The 19,433-nt window shown below is 36.9% G+C and overlaps 1 protein-coding gene across 1 annotated transcript in view; it reads right to left on the reverse strand.

Moving 5' to 3' along the window:
• Positions 1-19,433, reverse strand: part of VPS13C (vacuolar protein sorting 13 homolog C) — a 181,163-nt gene that overhangs the window by 95,387 nt on the left and 66,343 nt on the right. The window contains exons 22-32 of the mRNA XM_055437136.2: positions 18,507-18,624; positions 16,534-16,663; positions 12,985-13,063; positions 12,172-12,311; positions 7,321-7,474; positions 6,348-6,427; positions 4,769-4,828; positions 3,317-3,479; positions 2,467-2,583; positions 718-821; positions 365-532 (exon numbers count right to left, since the gene is read on the reverse strand). Coding sequence (XP_055293111.2) covers positions 365-532; positions 718-821; positions 2,467-2,583; positions 3,317-3,479; positions 4,769-4,828; positions 6,348-6,427; positions 7,321-7,474; positions 12,172-12,311; positions 12,985-13,063; positions 16,534-16,663; positions 18,507-18,624 — 1,313 coding nt within the window. The remainder of the gene's footprint in view (positions 1-364; positions 533-717; positions 822-2,466; positions 2,584-3,316; positions 3,480-4,768; positions 4,829-6,347; positions 6,428-7,320; positions 7,475-12,171; positions 12,312-12,984; positions 13,064-16,533; positions 16,664-18,506; positions 18,625-19,433) is intronic.

Here is a 19,433-nt window from a genome sequence, read left to right on the forward strand (position 1 = left end):
AGTTAGAAAAGAATTACTGACTATCCACCCATATGCATGAGCTACGTGACAACAGCTAATTATAAATAGAGTTATATGGCTGAGAAACAGAGAAAAAAAATTATAAGAGATTTTGCATTTGAGAATTTAGATTCACTATGTTCCAGCAAAAACAATTCCAGCTGTAGGCACTGCTAGACATAAATCATTAAATAATTTTAACTGTTAAAGAGAGGTTTTGACCTCTACATTAATCCATAAATAACATCAATAATCAAATCAATGCATATCCTAAAATTCAAAGTTTTAAGATTGCAATCATAATTATCAGACTTGTTTAAGTACTTCTAAGTCAAAAAAATCTACAAATAAATGGTGATTTTACCAGAAGTGACATGAGGAATTTATGGAGATAAACAATCTGAATACAGCCAACACTGAGTGATACCACACCATCCACCTTGGACATGTCAGTATAGGAATCCCCCTCAGTGGCATCTGGATACAAATCCAAGTTAAAATGAAAGACCTCATTTCCCATTATTGACACAGCCTGAAAAGCAGAAATGTGGATGAACAGTGACAATGACAAAATTAAATCCCTACTGAAAAGTGTTTACAATCATTGTAGAAACATTTTTCTATCAAAATATATTTCATTAGCATTAAAAAAATAAAATATATATTAAAATAAAATCTCTCATTCACAAAAAATATTAATGATTTACTGTCACCTACTTTTTTATGAACTGTCTTAGGATCAACATCTGTGACAATAATATTTTCCAATCTGGCAAACAGTGACTGCTTTCTTGACTGAAGAGAAAGGGAAGAATCGAGTCCTAAAAAGAAGGGTATTATTTTAATGTCTATAGATACCATAATAAGATCTTAAGATTTTTCTTCTATTGCATAAATTTATTTTGTAGGTGATATTTCTATAAATTTAGCAATGTCTGAACTCCCAATTGCAAAGTGCAATATTAGATATTTTTGGTTTTATAAACAATGAAGCATATAAATTCTTTAAAAAATAATTATTTGAACTTTCAACCTTGGGAAGAAACTACATCTAGTGCAAATAGATTATCTTAGGATTTTAGTAAATTCTTTATACCTTATATCCAGTCATTTACATGGAGACTATAAAAGTTTCATGAATCAACTTCAGATTAGTAGATGCACTGCCAGCTCAGAAAGAACAAAGAAAAAGCCTAGTTTTCTGGATTTTAAGTTCTACAAGAATTGTATTACACGTATTCTTTACCTTTACCAGATCACAATGAGCTTGTAAAGAGAGTCAGAGAAAAAAGCTAGACTCATTTTAGCAGCTTTTGCCTAAACGAACATAATGGGCTCTAAGGATTTGTTCTTCATAAGGTTGCTTTGTATTTGTACCAAGCTAGGAAGGAACCTTGATAGTATATTGAAAAGCAGGGACATTACTTTGCCAACAAAGGTCCATCTAGTCAAACCTATGGTTTTTCCCGTGGTCATGTATGGATGTGAGAGTTGGACTGTGAAGAAAGCTGATCACCGAAGAATTGATGCTTTTGAACTGTGGTGTTGGAGAAGACTCTTGAGAGTCCCTTGGACTGCACGGAGATCCAACCAGTCCATTCTAAAGGAGATCAGTCCTGGGTGTTCATTGGAAGGACTGATGCTAAAGCTGAAACTGCAATACTTTGGCCACCTCATGCGACGAGTTGACTCACTGGAAAAGACTCTGATGCTAGGAAAGGTTGGGGGCAGGAGAAGGGGATGACAGAGAATGAGATGGCTGGATGGCATCACCAACTCTGTGGACATGAGTTTGAGTGAACTCCGGGAGTTGGTGATGGACAGGGAGGCCTGGCGTGCTGTGATTCATGGGGTCGCGGAGAGTAGGACACGACTGAGCGACTGAACTGAACTGACTGAACTGAAAGGAAGGAAATGGTAACCCACTCCAGTATTTTTGCCTGGAGAATCCCATGGATGGAGAAGCCTGGTAGACTACAGTCCACGGGGTCGCAAAGAGTCGGACACAACTGAGCGACTGAACAGAACAAAACAGAACGGAAAGCATATTCACAGACCTTAAACTGAATTCTGGGTTGACACTTAGCTCAGCTCATCAAGAGCATCCCTACATTGACATGAGTATTCCTTTCACCTCTGAGACAACTCGTGTGTGTGCGTGCTCAGTTACTCAGCCGTGTCTGATCTTTGTGACCCCATGGACTGCAGTGCACCGGGCTCCTCTGTCCATGGGATTCTCCAGGCTAGAATACTGGAGAGGGTTGCCATTTCCTTCTCCAGAGACAACTCTCAAAAAGGTCCAAATCACCAGTATATGTGGTTCAGCTCTTGAAGAGTTAAAAAGAAAGTATGCAGTCCAAATAAGCCAGTTTTCAAAGCTCAGAGGCTTCCGTTTGTGTATATGGTTTAGCACTGCAAAAGAAATCTTATCTTTTCAATGATTTTCAATATCATGAGAACTTTTACCTTGAATCTTGATTTCAGCAATATTGTTCTTCTCATCGCAAACAACAACACAGAAAGCATTCAATTTGGCAAACAGCCTGAAGTGAATAATGTCACTGTCTTTAGAGGATACAATCACTGCAAATAAACAAAGCAATTCTATCACAATCCTATTCTAGGATTACATATTCTATGAAGGGTTCTTCCCTATATTAAGTGTTCTGCTTAAAATAATTACAGAATTCTCAAGTTCTTAAAGATTTCAAAACACTTTTTCGCTTTATATATTCTGTAGTTTGCATTTGCAATAGTGAGGTGTTACTTTTATAATGTAAAAGAAAAAAACATTTAAATAAATAGAAGGACACTGAAACTCAAGGAAGCTAAATAATGTGCCTATGGTCCCATAGTTTACATAGCAGAGTCAGGATTTGAACTGAGTTCCTTCTGATTCAAAAGCCAGGCTCTTTTCCAATTCAATGATATCCTTGTACCCTGGCCCTCCTGTCTGTGGATCTTGATTTCCTTATCGGCAAAATGTTAGATACGATTAATCCTCTAAGGAGCCCATTCAGGAACCACTAAGAGAGGAGGAAGAGCTCAAAATCAATAAAGGTTTTCTTCCCTCAGTACCTTCATAAAGGCACTGACCATCAACAACAAAATAAGAACAAAAACAGACATTAAAAAAAAAAACAATATTAATCATTTATCTAACATATCAGGCACCCACAGAAGATTTAGTTTGAAGAAAAGAACAAAGGAAGGGAAATGGCATGCAAATGACTAACTAGATGGTCTCTAAGATTTCCCATTTGGCTCTACAATTCTACAACCCTTTCTAACAAGAAACAAACCATGTTTTTCATACCCTTCTGCAGAGCTGAATTTTTTTGTTGCTTTTCAGTAGAAACCTGTATGTCCTTGGTATCACTTATGTTTTGGCCATCTGATGGAATAATGGTTGTCAGGTAGTTAATAGAAGAGAGAAGAGCTTGTGTATGCAGCAACAGATTTAAAGATGAAAAAGCCACCTAGAAATATTTTAGAAAGAAAATTACTTTCCCGGGCCAGCTGTACCAGTAGTCTCCATATGATTAATGCAAAAAGCTCCTAACTAGGTTTGCATCACTGCTTTATACTGCTTGGAAGGAAGGAAGAGGAAAGGAAGACTTACAACCCACAGTCCTTAAACAGGGATGATATGCAGAATAAATTACACTTAATATATTTTGGGGATCAAGGTAATCTAATTACTCCACTCCCCAAGCCTAATTATCATAGAGCATATAATCTGCCAGTAATGGTCATTCTAATATTCCACATATACATGGCTGTTTTGAATCTTCAAAGACTGTTTATTATGATTATATAAAATATAAGTTAGCACAAGATACTCCAGAATCACCATGTGCTACCCCTATGTCAAGAAATTATTTTAAATGTGATATGCATGAGATTTAAATATAAAAATGCAATTAAGAGTGACTCCAGTCACTGATCTACCACAATTATGATCTTATCATTAAAAAAAAGAATACATAACTCATAGGAAAAAATATATTTTTTAAAACAATAACTCCAGAAAGCTAAAATAGAACACAAACTAATTTAAAGACTATATGATTTTCTAAAAGCAAATTAATTGTTTTTTAATTTATTTGGCTCTACCAGGTCTTAGTTGCAGCAGGCAGAAGATCTAGCTCCCTGACCAGGGATCAAACTCAACCCCCCGCATTGGGAACAAGGAGTCTTAACGACTGGACCATCAGGAAAATCCCAAAGTGAAATTTAAAAAAAAAAAAAAATTCACTTTTTATTCAAAAGAATTTGTCTTCATTGCTTGAAAACACTAAATGGACATAAAACTTATTAAAAGGAAAAATCATTATTTAATAGATTCTCCCACGTCACCAAGATATAATCTGAAACTTGTTTCTCTCATTTTCTCTTTAATGTTTCCTAAAACAACATTTTGCCTCTTCTTCCTCTGTGACTACCTTAGTGTGGCTCCAGAGTACTCAATATCTCTCCTTGCATTTCACATTCTTTCTGAGCCCTGCATTAAATGACAGTGTCTGGTTTGTTCAGGATCCTGTCGGTTCTTTGTCAATTAAAGTTCCCCTTCTACAGCATTCCCTCCTTTAGAAATCATCTGAATGTGATACAGTAAGTTAAAATAAGAGCATTATTATCCTGAATCATAAACACAGAGTATGAAAGACATTTATGAGGTTTAATTTATAACTTCTAATGGTTCCTCAAAGGATACTTAACACTTCCAGAGTAGGTTATTTCCAAATAGGATAATAGAATTTCTCACCTTAAATGTTTGTTCAGTTTTTTCAAAGGTAGTTTGAAAACTGGGTCCATTCTTATCAACCTAAAAAAAAAAAAAAGTTCTAAAGAAGGAATTAAGACCAAAGTAACCAAATCATTTACTTATAATCATTATTTATATTCAGTTACAACTGTATTTTTAAATACATTATATATTTAATTTTATTATCATTATTTTAAAGTTACATCCAAATCTATTTATTATAAGAGTACAAATTTGTCCTCCTCCTTTAAACAGAGGAGAACATGGCATCATTCACTTTTGGGAAACGGCTAGGGATCAGAATGATAAACTATGAAGGCTAGAAGGTTTCAAGGTAGTCTAGCCCATCTTTAGAAAGTGAAAGAAAGTAAAAGTCGCTCAGTCGTGTCTGACTCTTTGCAACCCCATGGTCTATACAGTCCATGGAATTCTCCAGGACAGAATACTGGAGTGGGTAGCCTTTTCCCTCTCCAAGGGATCTTCCCAACCCAGGGATCGAACCCAGGTCTCCCACACTGCAGGTGGATTTTTTACCAGTTGAGCCACAAGGGAAGCCCAAGAATACTAAAGTGCGTAGCCTATCCTTTATCCAGGGGATCTTCCCAACCCAGGGATTGGACCGAGGTCTCCTGCATTGCAGGAGGATTCTTTACCAGCTGAGTCACAAAGGAAGGCCAGCCCATCTGTTACCTAATGTTTAAATCCCATTAGAAAGTCTTCAACAAGTCTATTTTAGGATATCTCCAGGAAAAGAAATCTCATTTTCTTAGAACTCCAAACTTTAGAGAACTTTGATTTAATGAGGTCTTCACACTGAATCAAAAACCCATCTCCCATCATAATTACCAACTGGTTCAAGTTCTGTCCCTCGGGAATACATAAATTCAAAGTTTTACCTCCTGTAAGAAGCCTTCTGGCTAGATCAGTATCTCTGCCTCCCCACGCCCACAGCGCTTTGTGTTTTTCTTTATTAAAGAATCAAACACATATTTTAATTGTTGTTAACCTATCTCCCTACTGGTCTACATATTCCTTAAGAACAGAGAATGTTTTACATCTCTGTATCCCAAATGCGTAACAAAATCTGACACAAAAGACATTCAATAAATAGTTATTGAATGATCAAACAAATAAACTAATCTTGAATGAAACAAAATGCCATCAGTTCCTGCAGCATTCTTCATATAACATACTTTTGAGTCACTTCCAAACACCCTGGCAGTTCTCTACTCAGTCAAATCCAATTTGACTGCATCCCTTCTGAGATAGGATATACCCAGCCAAATGTCACCTACACAAGCAATGAATGGAGGTGGATGAATGTGACCCCGAAGATAGAACTTATTTCATCCCAGGCTTCCATCTTTGTCGACAAGAAGTCTGGCTTTGTAAAATCCTAGTCCTGTACTTGAGTGAAAGAGAAAGAAGGTGTACAAATGGAAAGAGAAACAGTAGATATCCCTGTGATTCAAAGCTATGACACAAAACAACAGCCTTTAATAATCTACTCTCATCTTTTCTCTCCCAGAGGATAGTTTAGAGTATTAAAATAAATATATAAACATTCTATGACCCTTACCTTAACGTACTCCACTTTTAAAAGATCTAACCCAGGTTTGTCAGAAGAGCTAATCAAGTGAAGTGGCTTCTTTTTAGATCCTGGATTAAAGAAAAAGAAAAAAAAAAAAGTATTTCAAATAAACTGCTAACAGGTACTACCAGATATCCTCTATACCCTCATGGAGATATACCAGTCACTGCCTCCAGAAGCCAGGGAGGGAGACGTGATTTATCCACTTTTATCCATCTTTTATTATTTGCAGTCTTATAACTCCTGTTTATGATAGCTTAGAATTTCCACTGGAATAATCTTCTCTAAGGGAAACAACAGCCTAGGAAATTACTGTGGATTCATTCCTTCATTCCTCAAACATCCAAGGAGTACACAAGATGTACCCTGGAACGAATAAACCATAAAAGCTACTGAGAGAATTAATTTTATGTCCCATCATTTTAATTTTTATAACCTGATGCTGTTTCTGATATACAAACACAACTGAATTGAAAGAAGAAGGATTTCAATATTATAAGACCAGAGATAAATTCCAAGTTTTGCCCATTCATAAAATGCATAATCTTGAGTAAGCCACTTAATCTCTATTTAACCTTCTGTGTTTGTAAAATGGGATACGCCCTATATAATGGGGATTTATGTGGACTCTCTGAGGCAGAAGATCATAGTAGTTAAGAATATACACCCAAGGCCAGATTTCTAGGGTTTTAATCATGTTTAAGTCACTAACTAGCAGTGTGATCTTGGGTAAATTATGTAACCAATTTACAACTTCATTTCCTCTTGTGTAAGCTAGACATAATACCATTGCCTATCTCATAGCATTGTTATAGGGTTAAATGAGTTAATATTTATAAGATGCTTAGAACACTTCTAGCTATCATTTATTATAATTACTAAATAAATATAAGTGTTTCATATACTCAAAAGTGATACTAAAGCTGTTATTGTCTATTATTTTTATTTTTATGGCTATTACCTTGAATTTCATGGTAATCCAAGCTGATTTTCTTTAAATAAGATACCGCAGTTAAATCAAATGTTCTCATTGTAGCCTCTGTTCCTAACTGAGTAACATTAAACACTAGAATTGTATCTTCTTCCTTCTGTTGTTTGGTAAATTCCAGAATCACCTAAAACAATCAGGATAGCCAAAGAAAGTACTTTGAATCATACTTAGAAACAAAAAATCCTTCTTTATATATATCATCGAGACAATAGTAGAAATTTTGCTTATACTCTTCTATTACTATCAAGCTATTTACCATGGTTGGATGCTATCATCTTAAACTCTATAATTGAGAATATAACTACATCTATCTAGAAATTGTGATGAAATTTTACAACCTTATTGATTTACTCTTTTAATTTAGTAAAAATAGAACTATATGAATTCTTCCTTAATACGATTTTCTAAAACCTATACCTCAAAACTAAAAGTCATGTTTGGTGATAAAAGAATCATCACCATTAATGTAAAAAGTAAGACAAGGATGTTTACTATTACACTACTATTCAGATTTACTGCAGAAATGGCAGTATATTTAGCCAACAAAAATAAAACATATATGTTTTTAAAAACATGCAAGTTCTTTGATCTCCATCAAGAGATGGAGGTCTTTGTCTCCTCCCTTAGAATTTGGGCAGGGTTATAACTGCTTCAATCAATAGAGTTACAGAGTACTATAAGGATTTCCAAAGTCAAAAAGGCCATGAAACATCAACCTAGGGTTTCTCATTCTGGGGGAAGCTAGTTGCCAGATAAAAAGTTCAGCTACCCTGAAGTTGCCATGCTCAGGAGGCCAAGAGTTGGCACTGTGGTCAACAATCCCAGCTGAGCCCCCAATCAAGATCCAGGATCAACTGCCAGCCTCATGAATGAGCCATCACTGAGGCCCTCTGAGTGTTCATTCAGGTCACTGCGACTCCAGTCAAATCTGACTAAAAGCACATGAAAGACTACATGCAAAAATTACTAAATGGGCTCTTCCAGAATTCCCAACCCACAAAACTATTAGCAAGATAAAATAATTGTTTTGGGCTACTACATGTTGGGAAAACCCATAAGCCAGCCATAGTAACTAGAATAATACAAATGCCAGAGGAAAAAAAGCAAAAACTATTATTATCAGCCGTGATATAAACATATATCTAAGAAAAATCAGAGTGTCAACTGAAAAACAGAAACAGTAAAACAGTCCTGTAAGAGAATTCAATACACAATTGAGATACAAAAATAAATTTCAAATAAATCAGTAATTTAAATGAAAGCATTCAAATCATATAATAATAAAATCACGGGTAAATATTTTTGTTATTGTTTAGCTGCTCAGTCGTGTCCAATTCTTTGTGACCCCATGGATTGCAACACACCAGGCTTCCCCTTCCTACACTACCTCCCAGAGTTTGCTCAAACTCATATCTATTGAGGCAATGATGCCACCCAACCATCTCATCCTCTGTCTCCCCCTTCTCCTCCTGCACTAAATCTTTACAGCATCAGGGTCTTTTGCAATGAGTCAGCTCTTCACATCAAGTGGCCAAAGTACCACAGCTCCAGTTTCAGCATCAGTCCTTCAAATGAATATTCCAATGAATATTCAGGAAGTGAATATTTCTTTGAGGATTGACTGGTTTAAAGCATCAATTCTGTGGTGCTTAGCCTTCCTTATGGTCCAACTCTCACGTCCATACATGGCTACTGGAAAAACCAGAGCTTTGACTAGATGGACCTTTGTCAGCAAAGTGATATTTCTGCTTGTTCAATACACTGTCAAGTTTTGTCATAGCTTTTCTTCCAAGGAGCAAGCATCTTTTAATTTCATGGCTGCATTCACTGTCCACACTGATTCTGGAGCCTAGGAACATGGGCTGATTCTATTATTGTTCTACCATCCATTTGCCATGAAGTGATGGGACAGCGGAGAAGGCAATGGCAAGCCACTCCAGTACTCTTGCCTAGAAAATCCGATGGATGGAGGAGCCTGGTAGGCTGCAGTCCGTGGGGTCGCTAAGGGTAGGACAGGACTGAGCGACTTCACTTTCACTTTTACACACTGGAGAAGGAAATGGCAGCCCACTCCGGTGTTCTTGCCTGGAGAATCCCAGGGACAGGGGAGCCTGGTGGGCTTCCGTCTATGGGGTCACACAGAGTCGGACACAATTGAAGTGCCTCAGCAGCAGCAGCAGCGGCAGATGGAAGCAGATGCCATGATCTTAGCTTTCTGAATGCTGAGTTTTAAACCAGGTTTTCATTTTCTTCTTTCACCTTCATCAAGGAGGTCTTTAGCTCCTCTTTACTTTCTGTCATTAGGGTGATATCATCTGCGTATCTGAGGTCATTAATATTTCTCCCAGCAATCTTGATTCCAGGTTGTGCTTCCTCCAGCCCAGCATTTCTCATGATGTACTCTATATATAAGTTAAATAAGCAGGGTGAAAACATACAGCCTTGACGTACTCCTTTCCTGATTTCGAACCAGTCCATTGTTCTAAACAATGGCTTCCCTGGTGGCTCAGAGGTTAAAGCCTCTGCCTGCAATGGAGGAGACCTGGGTTCGATCCCTGAGTCGGGAAGATCCCCTGGAGAAGGAAATGGCAACCCACTCCAGTATTCTTGCCTGGAGAATCCCATGGACGGAGGAACCTGGTGGGCTACAGTCCACGGGGTCCCAAAGAGTCGGACACGACTGAGCGACTTCACCTTCACTTTCCATTATTCCATGTTCATGCTGCTTCTTGACCTGAATACAGGTTTCTCGGGAGCCAGGTAAGGTGGTCTGGTATTCCCATCTCTTGAAGAATTTTCCAGTTTGTTGTGATCCACTCATTCAAAGGCTTTAGCATAGTCAATGAAGCAGAAATAGATGTTTTTCTGGAATTCCCTTGCTTTTTCTATGATCCAACAAATGCTGGCAATTTGCTCTCTGGTTCCTCTGCCTTTTCTACATCTAGCTTGTACATCTGGAAGTTCTTGGTTCACATACTGTTGAAGCCTAGCTTGAAGGATTTTGAGTATGACCCTGCTGGCATGTGAAAAGAGCACAACTGTGAGGTAGTCTGGACATTCTTTGGCATTGCCCTTCTTTGGGACTGAAATGCTAAACTCCCTAAAGCTAGAATATGAAGGAAAAAATTAGATAAATTTCACTATATAAATATTTAAAAATTTGGAATGGCAAAAAAAAAAAAGGTCAAATTGGGAAAAATATTTCAAATAGCACTACTATTTTTTCTTAATGATTTTGATTGCTTATCACTTTAGTTCATTAACTCAGTACTTTAAAAAATATTTATTGAGCTTCATCTCCCATGTATAAGAGAGTGCCAGACAATTAGAACATCAAAATAACCAGGACAGACAAGGTCCCTGTCTTCATGAAAATTACATTTTAGGGATGTTAGGGGAAAGCAAAGGTTACTCTGCTGTGTTAGGTGGTCAGGCCTTTCTAGCAAGTTAGCATTTCTGAAGGAAGTAAAGAATCAAGTCATACAGGAAAAGAGTTTTTCCAGGCAAAGGAAACAGCAAGCACAAAGAATGTGTGCTGGTGCACATAAGAAACAAAAAAAGCAAGCATAAGCTCCACATGGCAAGAAATTTGCTCACTGCTGTAGCTCTATTATTTAAAATGATGCCTGGTATCATTTGTTGACATTGATAAATATTTATCGAAGGAATGAATGAAATGTGGCTAGAGCAGAATGAGCAAGGCAGAAGAGAACTGCAGATGAAGCCAAAGAAGTCACATGGTGTGACTTGTAGATCATGTAAAACACTGTAGTCATGGGAAGAATTTTGCCCTTTACTGTGAGTGAGATGGAAAGCCTCTATCGGGTTATGAGCAAAGCAATGGCATGATCTGACTTTCCCTGTGCAGAGAACAGAGTACACAATAGAAGCAGAGAGACAGTTAAGAGCCTTCTGCAATAGTCCAAGCAAGAGATGATGATGACTCGGATTCTGCAGAAGCAATGGAACAGAAGGGAAATCATTTGAGAATCTTATGAAGGTAAAGTCAAGGGGTTTTCTAATATGTTAGATGGAAATATGATGGACAGGTAATTCAAAGAAGGCTGAACATGGAGAACACATCTTTCTTTAAACAAATTCCAATAATACTCAGGTATAAAACAGTCACTAAGAAACACCTCCTTTTTACACCTTTTCTGTTTTATTCCAAAGCAACAGATTTTCATTTAAAATTCCTTAGTACATAAAAAGCAAAGAGGCAAAAACGAAAAACTATAATCTCAGCGTGCAGAGAGGAACACTATCATTTATTTTAAAAAGGTGTGTTTGCATGTGTTTAATTTCTAAATAGAATTATATCCTTGGAACTGTAACCTCTTTTTTCTCCCCAAATAAAAATATGCTATGAACATCGCTCCAAGTCAATGTTTCCTTTTATTATTACATAACTTAATGACTATAAAAACAATATTGCAAATGTAGGTTACTTACATTTTTCTAAATTATAAGCATGAAAATAAACTATATTATTTAGATTAAAAGTTGAAAAACCTGAAGTAAATATGTAAATATGTCACAGAAATTTTCTACACAAAAGAAAATCCTAATCGAGAGTCTACAGCTTTACCACAATAGATCAGATATACTGTAGATCACACATATCAGTTTTTACAAAATAACATTTTACTTTCTTAGAACTATGTGTGTGTATGTGTGTGTATACACACATGCATGTGTGTGTGGCAGTAGGAAAGATAGAATACCACATTTTAAATATATTGAATGTTTGGGTTTAGCATGAGACCATTTATAAGGACAGCAGTAACAAAAATATATTTATGGACAACCAAATACACATACCTCTTTAACTTCAAACTTTAGTAGAAGATTAATGAGCTCCTCATTTGGGACCTCAGGAACTTTTTTTACATCTGACGCTTTCGTACTTTTACTAGGCTGTATGTCTCCATCCTCAGCATCAAAATACTCATCATCAGATTCTAAAGGAAGAAAACTGACTTGAGAGAATATCCATCGAAAACTGCGTAAAACACTCAAACTGAAATAGCTCAAAAGTAAACTTCATTTATTAGACAAAACCTTTATATTCAGAATCATAATACAGCTTCTTTCTAAGTCCCACAAAGTAACTCAACCTGGAATGGGATAATCATATATAAAATCAAATCGTCTTTCTATTTCCTTCTTCAACATTCTGATTGCTTTTCAATTCCGCTTATTCATTCACTTTTCAATAAAATATTTATTGGGTATCATCTATTACATATCAGTCTGTACTAGCCACTAAGGATACCAGAGTGACCAGAACAGACATTATCCTTGCCTTCATTAAGTTTACATTCCAGTTCTAAATCAAAAAAGATGAATTAGACCAGAGATAAAGAAAAGACTCAAGTAGAGATCAGGACCAAAAAAAAAAGGAGCTTATTTAGAATCTTAAACACTATCAACCACACTCTCATAGAAACAAAGAAACTCAGCCATAAATAAAAATAAATGATTTAAAATCTCACTGTTGGTTAGTAGCAAAACTAGAAATAAAACCAGTCAAATACTACAACACTTTCACAATTCTTGTATTTTGCTGAAATTGCATTTCAATATACTAATTCATAGAATTGTGTTTAATAAAGAACATTTTACTCTCCTTACCTGATTCAACGCCATCCAGCAACAAGGGCGTACCAAGGAGGCCTTTTGTTCTAGTTGATATAATAGGAATTGAGGATACCTAGCAAATAATACAAAAAGTTTTCTAAAAATACTAATTTACAAATATACATAAATGAGATAAATACTTAAAAAGTAATAGAAGTGAGTGAGAGCTGGAAAGACACATATACAGCACACAAATCTTCCAGCAAAGCCCACTTTCAGTTCAGTTCAGTTCAGTTCTGTTCAGTCGCTCAGTCGTGTCCGACTCTTTGCGACCCCATGAGTCACAGCACGCCAGGCCTCTCTGTCCATCACCAACTCCCGGAGTTCACTCAAACTCATGTCCATCGAGACGGTGATGCCATCCAGCCATCTCATTCTCTGTCATCCCCTTCTCCTCCCGCCCCCAACCCCTCCCAGCATCAGAGTCTTTTCCAGTGAGTCAACTCGTCTCATGAGGTGGCCAAAGTATTGGAGCTTCAGTTTTAGCATCAGTCCTTCCAATGAACACCCAGGATTGATCTCCTTTAGAATGGACTGGTTGGATCTCCTTGCAGTCCCAGGGACTCTCAAGAGTCTTCTCCAGCACCACAGTTCAAAAGCATCAAATCTTTGGTGATCAGCTTTCTTCACAATCCAACTCTCACATCCATACATGACCACGGGAAAAACCATAGCCTTGACTAGACAGACACACTTTACAATCAACTCAGTCCATTCTAAAGGAGATCAATCCTGGATGTTCATTGGAGGGACTGATGCTAAAGCTGAAACTGCAATACTTTGGCCACCTCATGCGACGAGTTGACTCACTGGAAAAGACTCTGATGCTGGGAAAGGTTGGGGGCAGGAGGAGAAGGGGACGACGGAGAATGAGATGGCTGGATGGCATCACCGACTCTGTGGACATGAGTTTGAGTGTACTCCGGGAGTTGGTGATGGACAGGGAGGCCTGGCGTGCTGTGATTCATGGGGTCGTGGAGAGTCGGAACGACTGAGCGACTGAACTGAACTGAACTGAAATAATGGTTGGCTGGAGTTTACTTATTATTAAGACTACCACTTTCATTCAAAAGGGCAGAATCATATACTAGTAGGTAAATTTGCCTATTATTGTGTCGTTCAGTTGCTGTCTGTTACAATATTAACCCTACATCTTTTTCAAGGTTTCTGGAAAATAGTATCAATATTAGTTGGCTATCTCAAATTTCATTTCAAAATACATGGAAGCCCAAAATATATTTCATGTTATAAAGATCAATTCCAAGTAAAGTGATCTAGGACTTTTAAGTCTAACACACACGAAAACTTTATAATGATCATTATGTTTTAAAACATCTTAAAGAAGATTTCTATGTCTCTAGTTCAGTTCAGTCTCTCAGTCATGTCCGACTCTTTGCGACCCCATGGACTGCAGTACACCAGACTTCCCTGTCCATCTCCAAATCCCGGAGCTTACTTAAACTCATGTCCATCAAGTCGGTCATGCCATCCAACCATCTCATCCTCTGTCATCCCCTTCTCCTGCCCTCAATCTTTCCCAGAATCAGGGTCTATTGAAATGAGTCAGTTCTTCTCATCAGGTGGCCAAAGTATTGAAGTTTCAGCTTCAGCATCAGTCCTTCCAATGAATATTCAGGACTCATTTCCTTTAGGATGGATTGGTTGGATCGCCGTGCTGTCCAAGGGACTCTCAAGAACCTTCTCCAACACCACAGTTGAAAAGCATCAATTCTTCAGTGCTCAGCTTTCTTTATAGTCCATCACTCACATCCATACATGACTACTGGAAAAACATAGTTTTGACTAGATGGACCTTTGTTGACAAAGTAATGTCTCTGCTTTTTAATATGCTGTCTAGGTTGGTCATAAGCTTCTTTTAATTTTATGGCTGCAATCCATCATCTACAGTGATTCTGGAGTGCAAAACGATAAAGTCGGTCACTGTTTCCACTGTTTCCCCACCTATTTGCCATGAAGTGATGGGACCAGATGCCATGATCTAAGTTTTCTGAATGTTGAGTTTTAAGCCAACTTTTTCTCTCTCCTCTTTCACTTTCATCAAGAGGCTTGCTAGTTTTTCTTCGCTTTCTGCCATTAAGGGTGGTGTCATCTGCATATCTGAGGTTATTGATATTTCTCCCGGCAATCTTGATTCCAGCTTCTGCTTCATCAAGTCTAGCACTTCTCATGATGTACTCTGCATATAAGTTAAATAATCAGGGTGACAATATACAGCCTTGACATACTCCTTTCCCAATTTGGAAACAGTCTGTTGTTCCATGTCCAGTTCTAACTGTTGCCTCTTGACCTGCATACAGATTTCTCAGGAAGCAGGTCAGATGGTCTGGTATTCCCACCTCTTTCAGAATTTTCCATAGTTTGTTGTGATCCACACAGTCAAAAGCGGACATCGTCAATAAAGCAGAAGTAGATATTTTTCTGGAACTCTCTTGCTTTTTTGATGACCCAACGGATGCTGGCAATTTGATCTCTGGCTCCTCTGCCTTTTCAGGATCTAGCTTGAACATCTGGAAGTTCACGGTTCACATATTGCTGAAGCCTGGCTTGGAGAATTTTGAGCATTACTTTACTAGCATGTGAGAAGAGTGCAATTGTGCAGTAATTTGAGCATTCTTTGGCATTACCTTTCTTTGGGATTGGAATGAAAACTGACCTTTTCCAGTCCTGTGGCCACTGCTGAGTTTTCCAAATTTGCTGGCATATTGAGTGTAGCACTTTCACAGCATCATCTTTTACAATTTAAAATAGCTCAACTGGAATTCCATCACCTCCATTAGCTTTGTTCCTAGTGATGTTTCCTAAGGCCTACTTGACTTCACAGTCCAAGATATCTGGCTCTAGGTGAGTGATCACACCATCATGATTATCTTGGTCATGAAGATCTTTTTTGTACAGTTCCTCTGTGTATTGTTGCCACCTCTTCTTAAGAGAAGCAGAAGATATACCATTTCTGTCCTTTATTGACCGATTTTTGCATGAAATGTTCCCTTGGAATCTCTAATTTTTCTGAAGCGATCTCTAGTCTTTCCCATTCTATTGTTTTCCTCTGTTTCTTTGCACTGATCACTGAGGAAGGCTTTATCTTTCCCTGCTATTCTTTGGAATGCTGCATTCAAATAGGTATACCTTTCCTTTTCTCCTTTGCCTTTCATGTCTTTTCTTTTTTCAGCAATTTGTAAGCCCTCCTCAGACAACCATGTCTGGTTTCTATATCTACTTTTACTTAAAACACATTTCCTAAAAGTGAAAAACATTTTTCCTTTCATTTATGTATTTTTGTTTCTGTTATTCCCTATAAGAGACTTTATACCATCACTCCAAAACAGTAGCAAGTATAGGCTAGTCTTTATTATTTATTTACTCAGTGTACAGAATCAACTACAATCAACCTCAAAAATGCATCACATAAATGAAACTGGCTGTAAACGATATTGAAAAACAAAACAGCTTACAAAAAGATGAAAAAAACTCACCATATATAAGGATGTAAAGATATTTAGAATTTTTATTATCTCCATTTACCTGTTTCTCTGGAGACTGTGCAGATGATTTCTGTGGCAAGGGTATACTGTTAATCAAACATAGCACATCTTTCATCTTCTGGTCAGAAATTCTCACGTGCATCAAAGGAAGCCCGCCGGATACTTTAAATCTAAAAACATAATTAATTAAACTCTAAGGTGTCAAGGTCCAACTTCTGTATACTATGGAAGAGGGAAGGGAGTGGAGAGATTACCTTGTGGGGTCAAAGTTACCTTGGATATGTTTTAATCTAATTACATTAATGTCTCAACACTGTTAGGGAATAGGAAGTTCTATGTAAGCCAAGTTTTGTATCCTTCTTAAGCAGTCAAACTTTCTTAAGGAAAACTTATTTTTCAGGAAGATACTGTGAACACAAATTGTTTATGTTTTAAAACCTAAAACACTGTATATAACTTATTTGCTGGTGTTAAAGATTTGTCATTCTAAACATCAAAGAATACCCACCCCATCATTCTCTACCTCCTCACCTTCCTTTAATTAATTTTATAGCATTTGTTAGGAGGAGCCTGGTAGGCTGCAGTCCATGGGGTCGCTAAGGGTCAGACACGACTGAGCGACTTCACTTTCACTTTTCACTTTCACACATTGGAGAAGGAAATGGCAACCCACTCCAGTGTTCTTGCCTGGAGAATCCCAGGGAAGGGGGAGCCTGGTGGGCTTCCGTCTATGGGGTCACACAGAGTCGGACACGACTGAAGTGACTTAGCAGCAGCAGCAGCACCTGACATAGTATTAAACTTCCCCACAGAAAGAAAACTCCAGGCCCAAGAGGTTTCACTGGCAAGTTCTACCAAACGTTTAAAGAGGAAAAAAACACCAATTCTACACAGCTTCCCTCCCTGAGGCCTGATACACTGATACCAAAACAAGAAACTAAAAGCACAGGTCAACAGCCCTCATTAACAGAGATGTAAGGTTTTAAAACTTCACGACAAAATTTTAGCAAGCAATTTCAACATTTTAAAAGAATAATACATTACTACTAAAACAGGTTTATCTAGTAATGCATGGCTGGTTTAACATCCAACTGATAAAGAGTACCAATGAACTAATGATACACCCAAAAATCTCAAATCAATTATAATGAAAAAACAAAAAAAGAACTGAAATTGTATGATTTTACTTTTATAAAACTGTAGAAAACTCCAACAAACTGGGAGTGTCAGAAAGCAGATCAGTGTTTCCTGGAGACGAAGAAGGGATCAGTGTTTCCTGGGGAGAGAAGCTGGCAGGAAGGGATATGAGGGAGAGAATACAAAGCAGCACAAAGACTTCTGAGGATGACCGTCTTGACTATGGAGATGGTTTCATAGAAAAACACTTACATCAAAACTTATCAAAATGTACGTTTCAAACAGATGCAGCTTACTGAATGTCGATAATACTTCAATAAGACTGTTCTTAAAGAGGCAACAAAAATATATCATAATTATTTACTTAAATTCAAAATTCAGTTTCTACTTTCCATTCCCTTAGATTATTCTCAAGATTTCTATGGCTTCATAATCAAAACTTCTTGCAATTTTTAAAGATTTTCTTTTTTAATATAGAACCTTGAATTTGATCCATCCAAAAACACATAGTATACATAGATGGGCTGCCGTCTGATGGGGTCACACAGAGTTGGACACGACTGAAGTGACTTAGCAGCAGCAGCAGACGCTAACACAACATTGTAAAGCAACCATACTCCAATAAAAATTAATAAAAAAAAAAAAAACAGGGATACCAACTTTTACAGGATGTGAAAGAAGCCCAAATGCTTCTGAAATAAGAGAGGTGATATATAATTCAAATAAACATTTTCTTAAAAATGTATTTCTGCTATAAGATAATCATTATTTTTTGTGCCCTTGAGAAACCTAGCTGTGGTTTCTTAAAATTCAGTAACTGATGCAGAACTATTTCACCTTGTTGATTTTATAATATAAAGGTAACTCATACATTACCTCGCCATTCTAATGTCTTTTTCCACCATTGCTTTGGCCAACTCAACATGAATATCCATGGGTTGCAATATATGCATAGTAGATGGATGCTGAAATCGACACTCCTTCCAGTTTTCATCTTTAAAAAATGTTTAGTTAAATGACTATTTTTATTTATTAAATAATTATTTTTAGATTATCAGATGCTCTATGGAAAACTGATCAGAAATAATTTACAAATATATTCAATCATACTGACTTTTACTTCTTTCAACATACAAGTTAAATGACCTATATTTTTTAATTGAAAAAAGTCAAACACTATGATATAAAAATAATTCTAAATATTTATTTGAATTTTTTTTAATAACATCTTACATTTTAAAGCTAACAGAGAAAAAAATCTAGGAATTTACTGCCTTTGATTCCAGAATTAGAGATCAAGGCTGGGGAGCTGCAGGAAAAGAAAAAGGAGAAAATGAGGCGGGGGGGAGAAAAAAAAAAAGAGGTTTCTGGCAATTATTCTAAAGGAAAAATGAGTTTTATCAAGCAAGATTTTATGACAAGAAAAGTATAATAGTCACTTCTCTTCCAAATAAGAAGACAGACTTCCAATGATTAACAGAACCCTACACATATCTTAATTGATGGCAATAAATAAACTTCTTTTATTGCTTATAATTCAAACAATTACTATTAAGTACATACAAGAGAAAAGGCAGCTTTAATGGTCTATACAGGTAACTTCTCTTCAAGAAATTAATATTCGGGTTCAATCTATAAGACTAAGTAGAGCATTATGTATTTATATTTTAATAAATCTCAGCAGTCCCACTATAGTATATACTCTGTACACAGAAGCCATGTCCTTTCCTCCAATGACCTTCCACAGAGTGATATATACTCAAGGATATTTTACAAATATTTATTGCTTCCAGATACTAAAGA

Source organism: Moschus berezovskii, chromosome 9 (assembly GCF_049115385.1).
Source record: "Moschus berezovskii isolate FMDL1 chromosome 9, NW_MosBer_1.0, whole genome shotgun sequence".
Classification (NCBI taxonomy): domain Eukaryota; kingdom Metazoa; phylum Chordata; class Mammalia; order Artiodactyla; family Moschidae; genus Moschus; species Moschus berezovskii.